At 47.1% G+C, this 21,470-nt stretch overlaps 2 protein-coding genes across 2 annotated transcripts; both read left to right on the top strand.

The window, feature by feature from the left end:
- Positions 1-416: 416 nt before the first annotated feature.
- Positions 417-19,566, top strand: LOC149453290 (uncharacterized). The gene is made up of 5 exons (XM_089688580.1): positions 417-628; positions 744-887; positions 2,122-2,269; positions 2,941-5,213; positions 17,345-19,566. Exons 2-5 carry the CDS (start codon positions 789-791, stop codon positions 18,377-18,379), a joined length of 3,555 nt encoding a protein of 1,184 aa, XP_089544706.1. The 5' UTR covers positions 417-628; positions 744-788; the 3' UTR covers positions 18,380-19,566.
- On the top strand, positions 10,054-15,209 carry LOC149453291 (uncharacterized). Its single transcript, XM_089688556.1, has 7 exons — positions 10,054-10,118; positions 11,055-11,208; positions 11,295-11,418; positions 11,535-11,734; positions 11,812-11,868; positions 14,853-15,002; positions 15,089-15,209. Exons 3-7 carry the CDS (start codon positions 11,334-11,336, stop codon positions 15,116-15,118), a joined length of 522 nt encoding a protein of 173 aa, XP_089544682.1. The 5' UTR covers positions 10,054-10,118; positions 11,055-11,208; positions 11,295-11,333; the 3' UTR covers positions 15,119-15,209.
- Positions 19,567-21,470: the final 1,904 nt, after the last annotated feature.

The following is a 21,470-nucleotide window of genomic DNA, read 5'->3' as shown; positions in this document are numbered from 1 at the left end:
GACATCACCCATCATAGTACCTCCACCTCACTGCCTGACAACAGAGGGAACCAGTGCCAAGAAAATTCTAGAAGTCACCCAGAAGATCATTGATCTGCTAACAGGAGAGGTGAGAGGAATTCTGGGACATTCTCCAGTAACAGACAAGGGATGTGTCTGGATGGTGACTGTATCATTGTGTGTGTCAGGTTCCTATAAGGTGTCAGGGTGTCACTGTCTATTTCTCCATGGAGGAGTGGGAGTATTTAGAAGGACACAAGGACCTCTACAAGGACGTCATGATGGACAATCAGCCGCCCCTCACATCACCGGGTAAGAGGAGACTTTATTGTAAAGGAGAGAGCAGTACGGAGGGTCCATCTAGATCCCCCATCATCTGATAAATAGATAGAAACAATGGATTCAGTCAGTGTGTGTGTTTCCTACAGATGAATCCAGTAATGGGAACCCACCAGAGAGATGTCCCTGTCCTCTGTATTCCCAGGATTCCACACAGGAAGATCACACCATCCCTCACCATCATCAGGTAGATGGATCCAGTCATGGGAACCCACCAGAGCGATATCCCCGTCCTCTGTATTCCCGGGATTCCACACAGGAAGATCACACCATTCATCGCCATCATCAGGTAGGTGAGACTGAGCATGGACACCTTAAAATGTACTCTAAATTATGGGACAACATTATTCTTTGTACGTTCATACTCCTTTTTACAAAAATATTCCATCATCTTTGGGGTTTAGGGTGAAGAACTGAAAGACATCAAAGCTGAGGAAAAAGAAGAAGAGATGTTGGTGGGTGGAGATCAGCAGTCTATAGAGGAGCGTGGTCCTCTGTACTCCAGGGATTCAACACAGGGGCATCAAAGCATCACTCTCCATGTTCAGGTAGAGAATATTGGGCTATAGCACTCTTACAAGTATCTACACCAGTGGTCCCCAAACTGCGGCCCGGGGGCCAGATGCATCCCTTTGATTGCCTCTATCCAGGCCTTGGGACACTATTCCTCCCTTTGACACTGTAGATGGGGCAGTATTCCTCCCACTGATACCAATGATGGGGCACTATTCCTCCCACTGACACCAATAATGGGGCACCATTCTTCCCACTGACACCGATAATGGGTCATGATTCCTCCCACTGACACTGTTGATGGGACACGATTCCTCCCACTGACACCAATAATGGGGCACGATTCCTCCTAATAATACCAATGATGGGGCACTATTCCTCCCATTGACACCAATGATGGGGCACTATTCCTCCCACTGACACCAATAATGGGGCACCATTCTTCCCACTGACACTGATAATGGGTCATGATTCCTCCCACTGACACTGTTGATGGGACACGATTCCTCCCACTGACACCAATAATGGGGCACGATTCCTCCCAATTATACCAATGATGGGGCACTATTCCTCCCATTGACACCAATGATGGGGCACTATTCCTCCCACTGACACCATCCATTGGACACTATTCCTCCCATTGACACCATCAAGGGGGCACTATTCCTCCCACTGACACCATCAATGGGGCACTATTCCTCCCACTGACACCAGTGATGGGGCACTATTCCTCCCACTGACACCAATGATAAGGCACTATTCCTCCCACTGACACCAATGATGGGGCACTATTCCCCCCACTGACGCCAGTGATGGGGCACTATTCCTCCCACTGACACCAATGATGGGGCACTATTCCTCCCACTGACACCAATGATGGGGCACTATTCCTCCCACTGATACCAATGATGGGGCACTATTCCGCCAGCTGACACCAATAATGGGGCACTATTCCTCCCACTGATACCAATAATAGGACATGATTCCTCTCTCTGACACCAATAATGGGGCACTATTCCTGCTGTTAAAACCAACAATGGGGAATTATTTCTCCTGTTAAAACCAATGATGGGGCATTGTTTACTCTTACTGAAGCTGGGACATTGTCTACTCCCACCGTCTGGCCCCCTAAAGCCTGAAGGACACTAAACTGGTCCTTTGTTTAGGAGTTTGGAGACCCCTGTTCTAGACTATGAGATAATAATTTTCCTATGTAATCCTTTATTATTGAAAGTTAATTTTTCCAGATGTTTTTTTGATCATTTTCAGGTACAGAGTGAAGAAGTAAAAGACGTCAAAGTTGAGGATCAAGAGGAAGAAGAAGAGACGTTGGTGAGTGGAGATCAGCAGTCTATGGAGGAGGGGGAGATGATTATGGAAAGTAAATCGGAGGAACCTTCTCTACATATGGACACAAGTGAGTAACGAACATTTTTACTGCTATGAGTATGAAGAATATTTCTTTTGTTACTTGGGTTGACACGAGATATATAATATGAAGTATTCAACTCAAAAGAATAAAATAAATCTTAAACCTACAAGAGATTCAGAGGAAGACATAAACCCATGTGAGGCTTGGGGTCAGCAACCAGTAGATCTCGATCTGGGCTCACTGACCCTCCACCCCAGAGCATCAGAGGGACTACCTGTAAAGTTGGAGCTGTAGTAGGGAGCAAGAGCTGCGTAAGCCGATGGCTCCTCTGTCCCATGCGGAGTGATACCAACTATACTCCACCTCTTATCCTGGCTAGCGGTCTCCAGAGTGGTGCCACCAGCAGGAAGGAGGAGATCTTCAGGTCAAGGTGAAGCAATACACTGTATAGGGCTGCTTTGACACTGATGTGTTGCGGTTTGAGAGGTGGTAGTACGGCAATTAGAGGTTTAAATCTGTTCCCGGTGATCTTTGATGTCTCTCACGTTGTTCAGGTAGATCTCCACCTCTTAGAGGTGGCCCACCTCTGGTGTGACGGTGGCACCCAGTTTCACATCCGATTGTTCTTACCGTTGCACCAACACAATGTATATCACTACTGATTAGATTTGAAACGTATCTTTAATTTTTATGAAAAAAAATGTGTTCTCCTACAGGTGAACGTGTTCTAGGTATCTCAGAAGGAGGCCCAATCTTGTTTGAAGACCACAAGGCAGAAGATGATGACGTCACACGAGGTTCTCCAGGAAGACATCTCAGTGCTCATCCCAGACCTTACCACTTGGAGAGATCCATGGATCCCTCTTATCCTGAGGAATCCTCTGACCATTCTCATAATAAGACCTCAGATGTCCATCAGAGACCTCACGGTGAGAATAGATTCACAGATCCATCGAATCCCGAGGAATCCTCTGACCATTCTCATAATAAGACCTCAGATGTCCATCAGAGACCTCACGGTGAGAATAGATTCACAGATCCATCGAATCCCGAGGAATCCTCTGACCATTCTCATAATAAGACCTCAGATGTCCATCAGAGACCTCACGGTGAGAATAGATTCACAGATCCATCGAATCCCGAGGATTCCTCTGACCATTCTCATAATAAGACCTCAGATGTCCATCAGAGACCTCACGGTGAGAATAGATTCGCAGATCCATCGAATCCCGAGGAATCCTCTGACCATTCTCATAATAAGACGTCAGATGTCCATCAGAGACCTCACGGTGCGGATAGATCCACAGATCGATCGAATCCCATGGAGACCTCTTTATGTGATGGAGATCACAAGGGAGAGAGTTCATTATCGGCATTGGATTGCGAAGAATCTCACCCTAACAGACCACTAACTACACAGCAGAGCAGTCCCTTGCATGAGAATCCCTTTTCGTGTACCGAGTGCGGGAAATGTCATAATACGAAACAAAGCTTTCTCGTACACTACAGAATTCATACAGCCAATCGTCCATTTTCATGTTTGGAGTGTGGCAAATGTTTCAGAAATAGACAACATTTTGTTATACACCAGAGGAGTCACACAGGTGAGCGGCCCTATTCCTGTTCAGAGTGCGGGAAATGTTTCACTCATATAGGAAACCTCCTCACACACCAGAAAACTCACACGGGTGAACGTCCTTATTCATGCCTAGAGTGTGGGAAATGTTTCAGTCAGAAAGCAAGCCTTGTAAGACACCATAGAGGTCACACGGGTGAGCGCCCCTATTTGTGCTCAGATTGCGGAAAGTGTTTCACCGAGAAAAAAGTACTTCTTATACACCAAAGAATTCATACAGGGGAGCGTCCATATTCATGTTCAGAGTGCGGGAAGTGTTTCACTGAGAAAAAAGTACTTATTATACACCAAAGAATTCATACAGGGGAGCGTCCATATTCATGTTCAGAGTGCGGAAAATGTTTTATTCGAATAGAAGAACTTCATAAACATCAGAAAATGGGTCACTCTAATCAGGAGTCATTCAATTTAGAAGATACTGCAACTCCAGAGACACATCTAGTAGGATCTCATGCTACGGAGAGATCACAGGATCCATCCAATCCCAAAGAAACTTCCTCAAGCTCTGAAGGAGTTCACAGGGGACAGAAATCATTGTCATGTTTGGTGTGTGGGAAATGTTTCACTAAAAACAGAGACCTTTTTAGACATCATAAAATTCACACGGGTGAGCGTCCTTATCCATGTTTAGAGTGCGGGAAATGGTTCAGTGAGAAAGGAAACCTTCTTACGCACCAGAAAATTCACACAGGTGAACGTCCTTATTCATGCTCAGAGTGCGAGAAATGTTTCACTCAAAAGGCAAGCCTCCTTAGACACCAGAGAGGTCACACAGGTGAACGTCCTTATTTATGTTTGGAGTGTGGGAAATGTTTCACTGAGAAAAAAGTACTCCTCAGACACCAAAGAATTCACACAGGGGAGCGTCCTTATTCATGTTCAGAGTGCGGGATGTGTTTTATTGGGATAGATGAACTTCGGAAACATGAGAGAATTCACACGGGGGAGAATCCCTTTTCATGTTCAGAGTGCGGGAAATGTTTCACTGAGAAAAGGAGTCTTCTTAGACACCAGAGAAGACACGTGGGGGAGCGTCCTTATTCATGTTCAGAGTGCGGGAAAAGTTTCACTGAGAAAGGCCAACTTCATAGACACCAGAAAATTCACACAGGTGACAGGCCTCATGCATGTTCGGAGTGCGGGAAATGTTTTATGGAGAAACAACAATTGCATATACACCAGAGGATTCACACGGGTGAGCGTCCTTTTCCATGTTCAGAGTGCGGGAAATGTTTCACAACCAAACAAGTCTTACTTATACACCAGAGGAGTCACACAGGTGAGAGGCCTTTCTTATGTTTAGAGTGCGGAAAATGTTATATTCACAAAGGGGACCTTCTTAAGCACCAGAGAGTGCACAGAGATTAATACCTTTTTCCATGTTCAGACTATGGGGGGGGACCTTTTCACTTGGAAAGAACACCAGGGGAGGAGCACTTTTTATGTTCAAAGTGTGGGAAATGTTTTACATCTGAAGGAAATGTAATTGGGCATCAGAGAACACACCCTTGGTGACTTTGTTGACAAATGTATGGTATGTCTAGCCAGCGGTGTATTTACCATGAGGCAAACAATACGGTGTATTTACCATGAGGCGTTTGCCTAGGGCAGCAATTTTTAGGGGGGTGACACAGCCCCACCCAGAAGAAGGGATCTGTTGAGCAGTGGTGGGCAGACCCACGCAGGGCCCCCATCTGAGGGGTACCACCGGTAGTCCTGTAGGTGGCCCGGACAGCAGGAGGATCAGTTTGGTGGGGGAGGGCAGTTGCAGAATGATGCCCTGTGTTTCTTTCTCTCCAGCAGCTGAAATTCGGTTTCTCCCCCCCCCCCTCCACAGGCTTTCTGCTGCTGGAGGGAGAGACAGACCTGGCCAGACCGAGGGGGTGCCCTGGTGCTCCTGAGTGGCTGCTGAGCTCCTTCCCCTGCCCGCACTCAGAGCCAGAACCAGGGGAAAGCCTGGAGCAGGGAGAGGAGAAGTGGTGGAGAGGAAAGAGGTGGGAGGAGGTGTGGGCTGTGTTGTGTTCTCCAGGATCTCCCTCCTGTCAGAACACACTCGTCCATTCTGCACACACACGTGTAATACAGATTTTGGGAAGGGGGGTGGTATTTGCTAGGAGGAATGGGGGAATATGTACTAGTTAGGGAGAGAGGGAAGACTGAGAGAGAAGAGTGAGAGAGTGAGGGAAGAGTGGGGAGAGGGAAAAGTGAGAGAGAGAGAAGGAAGAGAGAGGAAGATGGAAGAGAGAGTGGGAAGAGGGAGGGAGAGGGAAGAGAGAGTGGGAGGAGGGAGGGAGAGGGGAGCGGGAAGAGAGAGGGGAGAGGAAAGAGAGAAGAGCGAGGGAAGGGAGAGGGAAGAGAGTGGGGAGAGGGAAAAGTGAGAGAGAGAAGGAAGAGGAAGATGGAAGAGAGAGTGAGAAGAGGGAGAGGGAAGAGAGAGGGGGAGAGGTAGGAGAGAGAGGGAAGAGGGGGGGGAGAGGGGAGAGGAAAGAGAGAGGGAGAATGGAGAGGGAAGGGGGAGGGAGAGGGGAGAAGGAAGAGAGAGAGAAGGGAGAAGAGAGAGGGGGAAGAGGGAGAGAATCATGTATACACACACTCATTGAACTCTCTCGCTCTCTCATTGGGGGGGGTTCACAATTTTTGTGTCCTAGGGCAGCACAAAACCTAAATCCAGCCCTGCATCTAACAGGTGGAACGATCAGTTCACACAACAAATGCATGACTACGATAATGAGCTATTAAAGTGCATGAGCTCATGACGTTCCGGCAAACCTTTGGTTTCAGTCACAGGTAGAGTGATGGCCGGAGACCCTCCTGTCTTCTTGGAGACTCCGGTGGTGAGGTGCGCAGTTCTCTCTCTTCAGTATCTCTAGAGATAGAAGTATACCTTTTGTAGTCCAACAAGCCTCAGGTTCTCTGGGGGAGACATAGACCAAAATGGTGTACTATGCATGCCGCAAAGTATTGGGGGTTCAGCAAAGATGACTTCATTTTTTGTGTGGTTTGGTAATCATGGGAATCAATTAAGTAAGGCAACAGCACCGAACTGTGGTTATGTACGGGCAAACATGGCACCGCGCTGTCAATGGTGAGAAGAAGGTGGGTAACACAATGGCTACCAGGACAAAGCATGGACAGCCATCCCTATACGTGTGCAACAAGCCAGCAATGAGGCTCATGGGTCCGGCTAGTATACACGGCTCAAAAAAATGAAAGGAAGACTTTGAAAACCCATCAGACCTCAATGGGGAGGAATCTCCTGCTGGATCTCTGTACTGGCGTGGACAGGGTAATGTGTGAGGAATATAAGGACCACCAAAACGGTCATGGTGAACCATGTTACAGACAGCAGAATGTTCTCCACGGCTTCTCCAGACCCTTTCACATCTGTCACGTGCTCAGGGTGAACCTGCTGTCATCTGTGAAAAGCACAGGGTGCCAGTGGTGGACCTGCCAATTCTGGGGTTCAATTGCCAATGCCAATCCAGCTCTATGGCGCCGCAGTGAGCACAGGGCCCTCTAGAGGATGTCAGTCCCTCAGGCCACCCTCATGAAGTCTGTTTCTGATTGTTTGGTGTGAGACTACCACTGGCCTGCTGGAAGTCATTTTGTAGGGCTCTGGCAGGGCTCATCCTGTTCCTCCTTGCACAAAGGAGCAGATACCAGTCCTGGTGATGGGTTAAGGACCTTCTACGGCCCTGTCCAGCTCTCCTAGAGTAACTGCCTATCTCCTGGAATCTCCTCCATGCTCTTGAGACAGTATTGAGAGACATAGCAAACCTGGCAATGGCACGTATTGATGTGCCATCCTGGAGGAGTTGGACTGCCTGTGTAACTTCTGTAGGGTCCAGGTATGGCCTCATGCTACCAGCAGTGACACTGACCCTAGCCAAATGCAAAACTGGTGAAAAACAGTCAGAAAAGATGAGTAGGGAAAAAATGTCAGTGGTAAAACCATTCTTGTTTTGGGTGTTGTCTCAATGTTGCCCATCTAGTGCACCTGTTGTTAATTTCATGAACACCAAAGCAGCTGAAACTGATGAACTCTGCGACTTACCTGACCAGATCAATATCCCGGGAGTGTCATGGACTTGAAGCTAGACTCTGATGACAGAGTTTTCCTTTCATATTTTTGAGCCGTGTACAAGATTTGTCCGGAAAATATCCAGCCATGTCATGTGAAAGATAAGGCAAGCAATGAGAAACTTCCATTGGTGCAGGTGACATATGATAAATTTGCGGTCTCTTTGTACCTCAGTTTGACAAGATTGTATGTTAATCAGTTATTCTAAATTTGATACAAAATAAACAAGACTTTACACATTTCAATATACTGTTTATGAGGGGTTTTTTTTACAATAGACAAATATCCTTGGAAGATTGCTGATTGGAATGTGCTTGGTTCCTGTGGAGTGATTCATTGCCATTTTACTAGCGGAGAGGAAACTCCGGAAAGGGAAAGTTCCACAGGTCTGTAGGCTGAGGTTGCCTTGGACATGAAAGGTTTGAAACCCAGGTCACTTGAACATGGAGACTATATTTTACAACACTAAGACCTTTTAAAACTCAAGAATGATCTACTAACTGCTAAAACCAATGGCCACTACTCCATACTCATCCCAACCAATGGCCACTACTCCATACTCATCCCAACCAATGGCCACTACTCCATACTCATCCCAACCAATGGCCACTACTCCATACTCATCCCAACCAATGGCCACTACTCCATACTCATCCCAACCAATGGCCACTACTCCATACTCATCCCAACCAATGGCCACTACTCCATACTCATCCCAACCAATGGCCACTACTCCATACTCATCCCAACCAATGGTCTCTACTCCATACTCATCCCAAACAATGGTCTCTACTCCATACTCTTACTACTTGACCTCTCTGTGGCTTTTGATATGGTTGACCATCCCCTCTTCCTTAAAAAACTCCACTCTCTTGGCCTCCGAGACTCTGCTGTCTCCTGGTTCTCCACCTACCTATCGCAGCGCTCCTTCAGTGTTACCTATAACTCTGGCTCCTCCTCTTCACTCCCCCTCTCTGTTGGGGTCCCTCAAGGTTCTGTCCTCGGACCCCTTCTCTTCTCCATCTACACCTCCTCCCTTGGTCACTTGATAAACTCCCATGGCTTTAAGTACCATCTCTATGCTGATGACACACAAATCTATCTCTCTCCTCACCTCACCCCTTCAGTCTCCACCCGCATCACTAACCTACTAAGTGACATATCGGTATGGATGTCACTCCACTTCCTGACTGCCAATAAATTGTTTTAAGGAAGGTTCCCGTAGAGGGGAAAAAATCCAAGACTTCTTATGGTGTAAATAGGTTGAAAAAGGGCTGCTTTAAGCTATGGAGGAAACTTTGACATTCTTTGTTTTCCCAATTAGATGACTTAGATCAAGGATTTCCAACCTTGTGACCTTTCTGAGCCACAATAGAAGAAGAGAAATTATCTTGGGCCATGCACAAAATACACAAAAAATAAGGATGAGCAGTTCCACCTGAGGCTCTCACGGGGTAAGTGCGGCCATTCATACATACACATACTAGGGCCAATTTAGACGGTATCCAGTTAACCTCCCAGCATGTCTTTGGAGTGTGGGAGAAAACCGGAGTACCCAGAGGAAACCCACACAGGCACAGGGAGAACATGCAAACTGCAAGCAGGTAATGCCATAATTGGGATTCGAACCAACTCCGCCCTAGTACTGCCAGGCAGAAGTGCTAACCTGGCCACATAACGATACGCCTGTTGGGAATGAAGCCTAAATCCAGGTTTTGTGATACTTAGAATAGTTAGTTTGGGAAAGAAAAGCCCAGAAGGAGGCTTTCTCTGATTGGCTGAGGTGGAGAAATGGGTGGATAATGTCTTGATTTCCACTTCAGCCAATCAGAGGAAGCCTTGTATTCATTCATAAAGATACAAGGCTTCCTATGAATGGCCAGACACGTTTGTTCCAGGAATCGGACAGGAAGTCTCCATCCCACAGTGGGAACATGGCGCTGTATGTTGTATTGGCTGAGGCTACATAATGAGATAGAAATATGCAAGTTGTGTGATAGAGATATATATATACTGTATATTGCATGTGTGAGTGAACTACACAGTCAGGAAATGATGCCAGGCGCAATCAGGAAGTAGACAGAAAATGACATAGGGGCATAAACAGGAAGTTCCGGGTCAGAGGTGAGTCAGGAGGAAGTAGAGAGGAGACATTGCTGGAACTGGCAGCAGAGGAGGTAATAAAATCTTATTCTATATTTACACCCAGTAACCCCCCCCCATCATGTCCGTCCTCTTCCTCCAATGTCACTGTGATGTCTTTTATGGTTTATAGACCGGATACGTCCTAAATATAGAACCATTTATCCAACCGTCCATCCAGAGCCTCTGGTTTATAGACCGGATACGTCCTAAATATAGAACCATTTATCCAACCGTCCATCCAGAGCCTCTGGTTTATAGACCGGATACGTCCTAAATATAGAACCATTTATCCAACCGTCCATCCAGAGCCTCTGGTTTATAGACCGGATACGTCCTAAATATAGAACCATTTATCCAACTGTCCATCCAGAGCCTCTGGTTTATAGACCGGATACATCCTAAATATAGAACCATTTATCCAACTGTCCATCCAGAGCCTCTGGTTTATAGACCGGATACGTCCTAAATATAGAACCATTTATCCAACCGTCCATCCGGAGCCTCTGGTTTATAGACCGGATACGTCCTAAATATAGAACGATTTATCCAACCGTCCATCCAGAGCCTCTGGTTTATAGACCGGATACGTCCTAAATATAGAACCATTTATCCAACCGTCCATCCGGAGCCTCTGGTTTATAGACCGGATACGTCCTAAATATAGAACGATTTATCCAACCGTCCATCCAGAGCCTCTGGTTTATAGACCGGATACGTCCTAAATATAGAACCATTTATCCATCTTTCATAAAATCTTTGGGTTGTTGGCTCTCACCATAGTGAGATAAGGAAGCACTGGAGGATATTTAATAACGCATATGCATTTTTTTCCCATCTTAGATTCATGTACTCTTCTGTCACAGAATCAAATCACAGTTGTGGATGCACTATTTTTTATTTGATTTTTTATTTGTAATCACTACATAAAGAATATTAATTAATATGCCCCCTTGTCTTTTCTGGAGCAGGATATACAGAAGAACGAAGTAAACGTTAGCACCTGTTATAAAGTCTGCAGAAGCAACTAAAATCCTACAGCAATAATAATCGGGAATAAAGCCAACCAGCATTAAGAAGATTCTAGAAGTCACCCAGAAGATCATTGATCTGCTGACAGGAGAGGTGAGCGGTGCCGGGAATTCTGGGACATTCTCCAGTAACAGACAAGGGATGTGTCTGGATAGTGACTGTATCATTGTGTGTGTCAGGTTCCTATAAGGTGTCAGGGTGTCACTGTCTATTTCTCCATGGAGGAGTGGGAGTATTTAGAAGGACACAAGGATCTCTACAAGGAAGTCATGATGGACAATCAGCCGCCCCTCACATCACCGGGTAAGAGGAGACTTTATTGGAAAAGAAAGAGCAGTACGGAGGGTCCACCTAGATCCCCCATCATCTGATAAACACATAGAAACAATGGATTCAGTGAGCGTGTGTGTTTCCTACAGATGGATCCAGTCATGGGAACCCACCAGAGAGATGTCCCCGTCCTCTGTATCCCCAGGATTCCACACAGGAAGGTCACACCATCCCTCACCATCATCAGGTAGATGGATCCAGTAATAGGAACCCACCAGAGAGATGTCCCCGACCTCTGTATTCCCGGGATTCCGCACAGGAAGGTCACACCATCCCTCACCATCATCAGGTAGGTGGTACTGAGCACGAAGACCTAAAAATGTATTTTAAGCTATGAGATGTTAGTCTGTCACCTTTGGATTTTAGGAAGAAGATCTGGAAGTTATCAAAGTTGAGGTTAAAGAGGAAGAAGAGGAGACGTTGGTGAGTGGAGATCTGCAGTCTATGGAGGAGGGTGGTCCTCTGTATTCCTGCTCTGCCACCCGATTGCTTCCACAGCAATCGGTGCCCCCCGCACTCGCCCCCACCATGTATCCGGGCTCTGCTTGCTCATCTGCGGGCCCAGGGAGCGCCATGGCGGCTGCTGGCTTTTTTCTGTGACCCGGAAGGCGACTTGTATGACTTCACTTCTAGGTCATCGCTTTTCACTTTCACTATCACAGCCGGGGAGAGATGGAGTGGAGCCTGGAGGAGACATGCAGTATCTTTTAGACTCTGCATGTCTCAATAAAGAGAACCTGTCACCTGAAAATCATCACATAAGAGACCTTGTGTCCCCTATGTGAAAAAAAAAATAAAATTTATTGCAAAAAAATAAAGATACACTCAAGCACATAACATCCCACCCCCCAAAAAATGTTGAGGCCCCCCGCACATACGCATATACGCACATAAACACAAATGTCCAGGAGCCTACACATGAAAACGTTGATTGCGATACACGTTACATATCGCCGGAGTGAGAGCAACAATTCTATCACCAGATCTCCTCCTGAACGCAAAACTGGTGACCTGTAGGGGCTTTTGAAGCGCCAAATATAGAACATATCGGGTGCTGAAGTCTGTCACCATTTACTCCTTGTTTGTCCCTCATTTGGAACAAAGTCCCTCTCTCCACCTCGTTTGTCCCTCATTTGGAACAAAGTCCCTCTGTCCCTCTCTTCTCATTTGGAACAAAGTCCCTCTGTACTTCTCTCCTCCTCATTTGTCTTTCATTTGGAACAAAATCCCTCTCTCCTCCTCATTTGGAACAAAGCCCCTGTGTTCCTCTCTCCTCATTCGTCCCTCATTTGGAACAAAGTCCCTCTGTCCCTCTCTCTTCCTCATTTGGAACAAAGTGCCTCTGTCCCTCTCTCCTCATTCATCCCTCATTTGGAATAAAGTCCCTCTGTCCCTCTCTCCTTCCCGTTGGAACAAAGTTCCTCTGTCCCTCTCTCCTCCTCATTCGTCCCTCATTTGGAACAAAGTCCCTCTGTCCCTTTCTCCTCCTCATTTGGAACAAAGTTCCTCTGTCCCTCTCTCCTTCTGATTTGCAACAAAGTTCCTCTGTCCCTCTCTCCTCCTCATTCGTCCCTCATTTGGAACAAAGTCGCTCTGTTCCTCTCTCCTCCTCATTTGTCCCTCATTTGGAACAAAGTCCCTCTGTCCCTCTCTCCTTCTTATTTGTCCTTCATTTAGAACAAAGTCCCGCACACGCCGGCGTGGTAGCAACAATTCTATCACCAGATCTCCTCCTGAACGCAAAACCGATGACCTGTAGGGGCTTTTGAAGCGTCACATATAGAAAATATTGGGTGCTTAAGTCTGTCACCATTTACTCCTTGTTTGTCCCTCATTTGGAACAAAGTCCCTCTGTCCCTCTCTCCTCATTCGGCCCTCATTTGGAACAAAGTCCCTCTCACCTCCTCATTTGGAACAAAGTCCCTCTGTCCCTCTCTCCTCCTCGTTTGTCCCTCATTTGGAACAAAGTCCCTCTGTCCCTCTCTCCTCCTCATTTGTCTTTCATTTGGAACAAAGTCCCTCTGTCCCTCTCTCCTCCTCATTTGGCTTTCATTTGGAACAAAGTCCCTCTGTCCCTCTTTCCTCGTCATTTGTCCCTCATTTGGAACAAAGTCCCTCTGTCCCTCTCTCCTCCTCATTTGTCTTTCATTTGGAACAAAGTCCCTCTGTCCCTCTCTCCTCCTCATTTGGCTTTCATTTGGAACAAAGTCCCTCTGTCCCTCTTTCCTCGTCATTTGTCCCTCATTTGGAACAAAGTCCCTCTCACCTCCTCATTTGGAACAAAGTCACTCTGTTCCTCTCTCCTCCTCAATTGTCTTTCATTTGGAACAAAGTCCCTCTGTCCCTCTCTCCTCCTCATTTGGAACAAAGTCCCTCTGTCCCTCTCACCTCCTTATTTGTCCCTAATTTGGAACAAAGTCCATCTGTACTTCTCTCCTCCTTATTTGGAACAAGTCCCTCTGTCCCTCTCTCCTCCTTATTTGTCTTTCATTTGGAACAAAGTTCCTCTGTCCCTCTCTCCTCCTCATTTGTCTTTCATTTGGAACAAAGTCCCTCTGTCCCTCTTTCCTCGTCATTTGTCCCTCATTTGGAACAAAGTCCCTCTGTCCCTCTCTCCTTCTTATTTGTCCTTCATTTAGAACAAAGTCCCGCACACGCTGGCGTGAGAGCAACAATTCTATCACCAGATCTCCTCCTGAACGCAAAACCGATGACCTGTACGGGCTTTTGAAGCGTCACATATAGAAAATATTGGGTGCTGAAGTCTGTCACCATTTACTCCTTGTTTGTCCCTCATTTGGAACAAAGTCCCTCTCTCCTCATTCGTCCCTCATTTGGAACAAAGTTCCTCTGTCCCTCTCTCCTCATTCGTCCCTCATTTGGAACAAAGTCCCTCTCACTTCCTCATTTGGAACAAAGTCCCTCTGTCCCCCTCTCCTCCTCGTTTGTCCCTCATTTGGAACAAAGTTCCTCTGTCCCTCTCTCCTCATTTGTCCCTCATTTGGAACAAAGTCCCTCTCACCTCCTCATTTGGAACAAAGTCCCTTTGTCCCTCTCACCTCCTTATTTGTCCCTAATTTGGAACAAAGTCCATCTACTTCTCTCCTCCTTATTTGGAACAAGTCTCTCTTTCTCTCTCTCCTCCTCATTTGGAACAAAGTCGCTCTGTCCCTCTCTCCTCGTTTGTCCCTTATTTGGAACAAAGTCCCTCTGTCCATCTCTCCTCTTCGTTTGAAGGATGTACAAAACCATGGTGAGAGTCCACAATGTCAATGCCAAGATTAGACCCTTGATGTTCCACAAAGCCAAATGGTTATCCAGATCAGATTGGAGGAAAGATACGAGTACCTTCTTCTGCGTCATCTCCTCTTCAGTTTTTTTTTAAATGTATCATCTTTGGGCTTTAGAGTGAAGAACTTAAAGACATCAAAGCTGAAATGAAAGAGGAAGAAGAAGAGACGTTGGTGAGTGGAGATCAGCAGTCTATGGAGGAGGGTGGTCCTCTGGATTCCCGGGATTCCACCCAGGAACGTAACACCATCCCCCGCCATCATCAGGTAGGTGGGACTGGGCAAAAAGGCTTCAAAAAAACTCCATGAGATACAGTTCTTATGTAATCTCTCGTTGGCAATACCAATTCCAGATGTTAGACTTTGTCATCTTCGGGGTTTAGGGTGAGGAATGGAAAGACATCAAAGTTGAGGATAAAGAGGAAGAAGAAGAGACGTTGGTGAGTGGAGATCAGCAGTCTATGGAGGAGGGGGAGAGGATTATGGAAAGTAAACTGGAGGCACCTTCTCTACATACGGGCACAAGTGAGTAACGAACTTCAGAACCAGAAACGGATCACATGTTCATATTACTTCCATGAGTATAAAGTGTATTTCCCATTGATGGTGTCAGTGGGAGAAATAGTGTCCCATTGATGGTGTCAGTAGGATGTATAGTGCCCCCTTGATGGTGTCAGTGGGGGGAATAGTGCCCCCTTGATGGTGTCAGTGGGAGGAATAGTGCCCCCTTGATGGTGTCAGTGGGAGGAATAGTGCCCCCTTGATGGTGTCAGTGGGAAAAATAGTGTCCCATTGATGGTGTCAGTAGGATGTATAGTGCCCCATTGATGGTGTCAGTGGGAGGAATAGTGTCCCATTGATGGTGTCAGTGGGAGGAATAGTGCCCCATTGATGGTGTCAGTGGGAGGAATAGTGCCCCATTGGGAGGAATAGTGCCCCATTGATGGTGTCAGTGGGAGGAATAGTGCCCCATTGATGGTGTCAGTGGGAGGAATAGTGCCCCATTGATGGTGTCAGTGGGAGGAATAGTGCCCCATTGATGGTGTCAGTGGGAGGAATAGTGCCCCATTGATGGTGTCAGTGGGAGGAATAGTGCCCCATTGATGGTGTCAGTGGGAGGAATAGTGCCCCATTGATGGTGTCAGTGGGAGGAATAGTGCCCCATTGATGGTGTCAATGGGAGGAATAGTGCCCCATTGATGGTGTCAATGGGAGGAATAGTGCCCCATCGATGGTGTCAATGGGAGGAATAGTGCCCCATCGATGGTGTCAGTTGGAGGAGTAGTGCCCCATCGGTGGTGTCAGTACGAGGAACAGTGCCCCATTGATGGTATCAGTAGGAGGAATAGTGTTCCATTGATGGTGTCAGTGGGAGGAATAGTGCCCCATTGGTGTCAGTGGGATGTATAGTGCCCCCTTGATGGTGTCAATGGGAGGAATAGTGCCACATCGATGGTGTCAGTGGGAGGAATAGTGCCCCATCATTGGTGTCAGTGGGAGGAATAGTGCCCCATTGATGGTGTCAGTGGGGGGAATAGTGCCCCATTGGTGTCAGTGGGAGGAATAGTGCCCCATTGGTGTCAGTGGGAGGAATAGTGCCCCATTGGTGTCAATGGGAGGAATAGTGCCCATTTGATGGTGTCAGTGGGAGGAATTTGATAGTTTCAATCAGTTTACATCCGTTTTTTTATCCATTTACTTCCGTTTTTTCATCTGGTTTTTTTTTTTTGTTTTCATCCATTTACATCCCTTTTTTGTCCGTTTACATCTGTTTTTCATCCATTTACATCCCTTTTTAAGTCAGTTTTCCATCTGATTTTCTTCACTTTCCATCCATTTTCATCCTTTTTCTCTGTTTACATCCTTTTTTTATCCATTTATTTCCGTTTTTCATCTGTTTTTTCATCAGTTTTTTTGTCTGTTTACATCAGTTTTCATCCACTACATCCCTTTTTCATCCGTTTACATCCGTTTCACATGCATTTACATCCCTTTTTATGTCAGTTTTATATCAGTTTTTTTCCATTTACATCCGATTTTCCTTCCTTTACATCAGTTTTCATCCTTTTTTTGTCTGTTTACATCCGTTTTCATCTGTTTACATCCATTTTTATCCCTTTTTTGTCTGTTTACATCAGTTTTCATCCATTTACATCCCTTGTAAGTCCGTTTTTGTCCATTCACATCTGTTTTCATCCCCTTCTTTGTCTGCTTACATCCATTTACATCGGCTAATAAAATCCTCTTTTTGCCCGACAGTTGGATGCAGTGGGTGGGATATCCCTGAGGGGCTTCAGGTTTCATCTTCGGATTATGACATTGCCCCCTACCTGCCAGGAGCTGGTGACATCCGGAGATCAATGAAGGAATCAAATCTAACGTTGCGTGTGGGGAGATCACCAGATCCATCTAACCCCTGGGAATCTTCCTCAGGCCATCGCGGTGTTAACTCAAGAGAGAGTTTCATGTTCTGTCCAGAGTGCGGGAAATCCTTCACTCACAAAGGAGACTTCATCAAACACCAGAGAATTCACACAGGCGAGCGTCCCTATTCCTGTCCAGAGTGCGGGAAATCCTTTTCTCGTAAAGAAAGCCTTGATGCGCACCAGAAAATTCACACGGGCGAGCGTCCTTATTCATGTTCAGAATGTGGGAAATGTTTCATTCAAAAAGGAAAACTTGTAATACATCAGAGAATTCACACAGGCGAGCGACCCTATTCGTGCTCAGAGTGCGGGAAATGTTTCAGGCAGAGAGGAGGCCTTGTTAGTCACCAGAAAATCCACAAGGGTGAGCGCCCTTATTCATGTTTAGAGTGCGAGAAATGTTTCATTCACAAAGGACAACTTCTGAGACATCAGAAAAGCCACACGGGCGAGCGTCCATATTCGTGTTTAGAGTGCGGGAAATGTTTCGCCGAGAAAGCAATATTTGATAGGCACCAGAAAAATCACACCGATGACAGACCTTTTCCATGTCCGGAGTGTGGGAGGGGTTTTCGTCGGAAAGCAGACCTTCTTTCGCACCAGAGATGTCACACAGGGGAGCGTCCCTATTTATGTTCAGAGTGCGGGAAATGTTTCACTGAGAAAAAAACACTTTTTATTCACCAAAGAATTCACACAGGGGCACATCCTTATTCATGCTCGGAATGCGGGAAACGTTTTGTTCGGATAGAAGGACTTCATAGACATCTGAGAAGTCACACGGGTGAGCGCCCCTTTTCGTGTCCAGAGTGCGGGAAACGTTTCAGTGAGAAAGGAAAGCTCCTCAGGCACCAGAAAAGTCACACAGATGAAAGGCCTTATTCATGTCCAGAGTGTGGGAAGGGTTTTATCAGGAAAGGAGACCTTCGTAAACACCAGAGAAGTCACACAGGGGAGCGTCCCTATTTATGTACAGAGTGCGGGAAATGTTACACTGAAAAAAAAGTACTTCTTATACACCAAAGAATTCACACAGGTGTACAACCTTATTCATGTTCAGAGTGCGGGAAACGCTTTATCCGGATAGAACAACTTCATAGTCATCAGAGAATTCATAGTGGTGAACGTCCCTATCCATGTTCAGAGTGTGGGAAACATTTCACTGAGAAAGGAAACCTCCTTCGACACCAGAAAATTCACACAGAGTACAGACCTTAGTTATGTCCAGAGTGTGGGAAATGTTTCACTGAGAAAGGAAACCTTCTTTGACACCAGAAAATTCACACAGCGTACAGACCTTAGTTAGGTCCAGAGTGTGGGAAATGTTTCCCTGCAAAAGGAATCCTCCTTCGATACCAGAAAATTGAAACAGCATACAGACCTTAGTTATGTCCGAAGTGTGGGAAATGTTTCACTGAGAAAGAAAACCTTCAAAACCAGAAAATTCACACAGCATACAGACCTTAGTTATGTCCAAAGTTTGGGAAATGTTTCACTGAGAAAGGAATCCTTCTTCGATACCAGAAAATTCACACAGCATACAGACCTTAGTTAGGGTGTGGAAAATGTTTTATTCAGAAAAAAACAAAAGTGAACTTCCATTTTCATGTGTGAGTGTGGGAAATGTTTCTTTTTGAAACAAGACCTAGACACCAGAGATGTTAAACAGATGAGCAACCTTTCTCAGAGTGCGGAAAATGTTTAATTCACCTTCTCAAACAACAAAGCTCATGCCCTATACCATGTTCAAACTATGGAAAACAAGAACGGCTTGTTGGACAGCAGGGAAGCAGACAATTTTTATATTCAAAGTGCGGGAAATGTTTTACACCTGAAGGTGCTTTCTCCATGATGGACAGTAAAAATCCAGGCGGCTACGTTGGGGCCCTCATAATGGTGTGACTGTGGATCCTGGAACTCTGAAGATAGAAGGATACCAGGGAATGTTTGTGGTCCCACAAGCCTCAGATTCTGTAGGGAGGGAGGTTGACCAGAGTGGGGGGTGCTCCTGGTTGCCTCAGACTATTGGGGGTGCGGAAAAATAAAAGGAACATCATATTTCAGGGTTTGGGTGATACTTATAGACCCGATTGGATGACCTTCTAGTAAAACAACTGAAGTGTGATCAGAGGCGGGAACTGCGAGGAGGAGGAAGACTGACACTTGATACATGGACAACCCTACCGACGCACCACAACGGAATCCAGCCAACCAAATGCCAGAAAATCCCATCCAATGAGGAGCTGTCTTTCATCCAGGAACATTTCTGTATTTTGTTATTAGCTGCTGAATAGCAATGTTGTTTTTTAATATTTTTTTTGTAGTTGTTGTTATGCCTTACTGGAATACTGGGTTATTGATGGGTTGAGCTGATGTATATTAAATCGATTGATCTCTTTACTGCATCTGTACAGGATTTACACGTCCATTCGTTATTCCAGGTCTCCATCCCATGTGTATACAGGACTGCGCTGGACCCGCGTGTGCTGTGATATCCGGGGCCACTGCTGGACTCTTCTGCGCCCTAGGCAAGACCAGCCCCCCCCCCCAAAAAAAACCAAAAAAAAATTACCTGCTTCACCCCTCCTAGCACTAATCTTCTTTCCCCTCAATCCCCCCTCCTAGCATAAATCCCCCCACCGCCTAGCACAACCCCCTCCAATTTACCCTTACCAGCACAAATCTCCCCCCCACCCCCCCCCCTATCATAATTTCCCACCCCAATCCCCCTCCTAACACAACCCATCCCCCTCTCCTAGCACAAATCCCCCCCCAAAACCTCTCCTAGCACACACCTCCAATCCCTCTCCTAGCACAAATCCCCCAATCCTCCCTTCTAGCGCAACCCCCCCCCCTCCAATATCCGCTCCTAGCACAAATCCCCCCCCCCCAGCACATCCGCTCTCAATCCCCCCTCCTAGCACAATTTCCCACCCCAATCCTCCCTTCTAACACAACCCCCCCAATCCCCCCTCCTGGCACAAATCCCCCCCACTCCTAGCACATCCGCTTCCACTCCCCTCTCCTAGCACAAATCCCCCCAATCCTCCCTCATAGCACAACCCCCCCCCCCCCTCCCCATCCCCTCTCCTAGCACAAATCCCCCCGTACATCCGCTTCCAATCCTGCCTTCGACTCCTAGCACAATTTCCCACCCCAATCCCCCTCCTAGCACAACCCTCCCATCCCCCTTTCCTAGCACAAATCCCCCCTAAGAAAAAAAATCTCCTCCTCTAGCACAAATCCCCCAATCCTCCCTTCTAGCACAACCCCCTCCACTATCCTCTCCTAACACAAATCCCCCCCAATCCCCCCTCCTAGCACAAATCCCCCAATCCTCCCTTCTAGCACAACCCCCCCCTCCAATATCCTCTCCTAGCACAAATCCCCCCCCCCTCCTAGCACATCCGCTCCCAATTCCCCCTCCTAGCACAATTTCCCACCCCAATCCTCCTTTCTAACACAACCCCCCCAATCCCCCCTCCTGGCACAAATCCCCCCCCCTCCTGGCACAACTCCCCCAATCCTCCCTTCTAGCACAACCCCCCCCTCCAATATCCTCTCCTAGCACAAATCCCCCCCTCCTAGCACATCCGCTCCCAATCCCCCCTCCTAGCACAATTTCCCACCCCAATCCTCCCTTCTAACACAACCCCCCCAATCCCCCCTCCTGGCACAAATCCCCCCCACTCCTAGCACATCCGCTTCCACTCTCCTCTCCTAGCACAAATCCCCCCAATCTTCCCTCATAGCACAACCCCCCCCCCCTCCCCATCCCCTCTCCTAGCACAAATCCCTCCCCCCGTACATCTGCTTCCAATCCTGCCTTTCGACTCCTAGCACAATTTCCCACCCCAATCCCCCTCCTAGCACAACCCTCCCATCCCCCTTTCCTAGCACAAATCCCCCCCCCTAAGAAAAAAAATCTCTTCTAGCACAAATCCCCCAATCCTCCCTTCTAGCACAACCCCCTCCCCCGCCAATATCCTCTCCTAACACAAATACCCCCCAATGCTCTCTTCGAGCACAAATACCCCCCTCCTAGCACATCTGCTCCCAATCCTGCCTCCTAGCACAAATCCCCCCTGTCAGCATCACTGTTCTTCCTTTAATCCCCCCCACCTAGGACAAATTCTCCCAAATCCCTCTTCTAGTTAAACCCCCTACAAATGACCCTTCCCACCAAAATCCAAATCCTCCCCTCCTGGCACATCCGCTCCCAACATACCCCCCCCCCCCCCCCCCAGCACAGTTTCCCACCCCAATCCCCCTCCTAACGCAACCCCCCCATCCCCCTCTCCTAGCACAT

The sequence above is a fragment of the Staurois parvus genome, unplaced genomic scaffold (genome assembly GCF_062004578.1).
Source record: "Staurois parvus isolate SC_StPar_1 unplaced genomic scaffold, SC_StPar_1.0 ptg000449l, whole genome shotgun sequence".
NCBI lineage: Eukaryota > Metazoa > Chordata > Amphibia > Anura > Ranidae > Staurois > Staurois parvus.
This window is presented reverse-complemented; position numbering and strand designations above follow the sequence as displayed.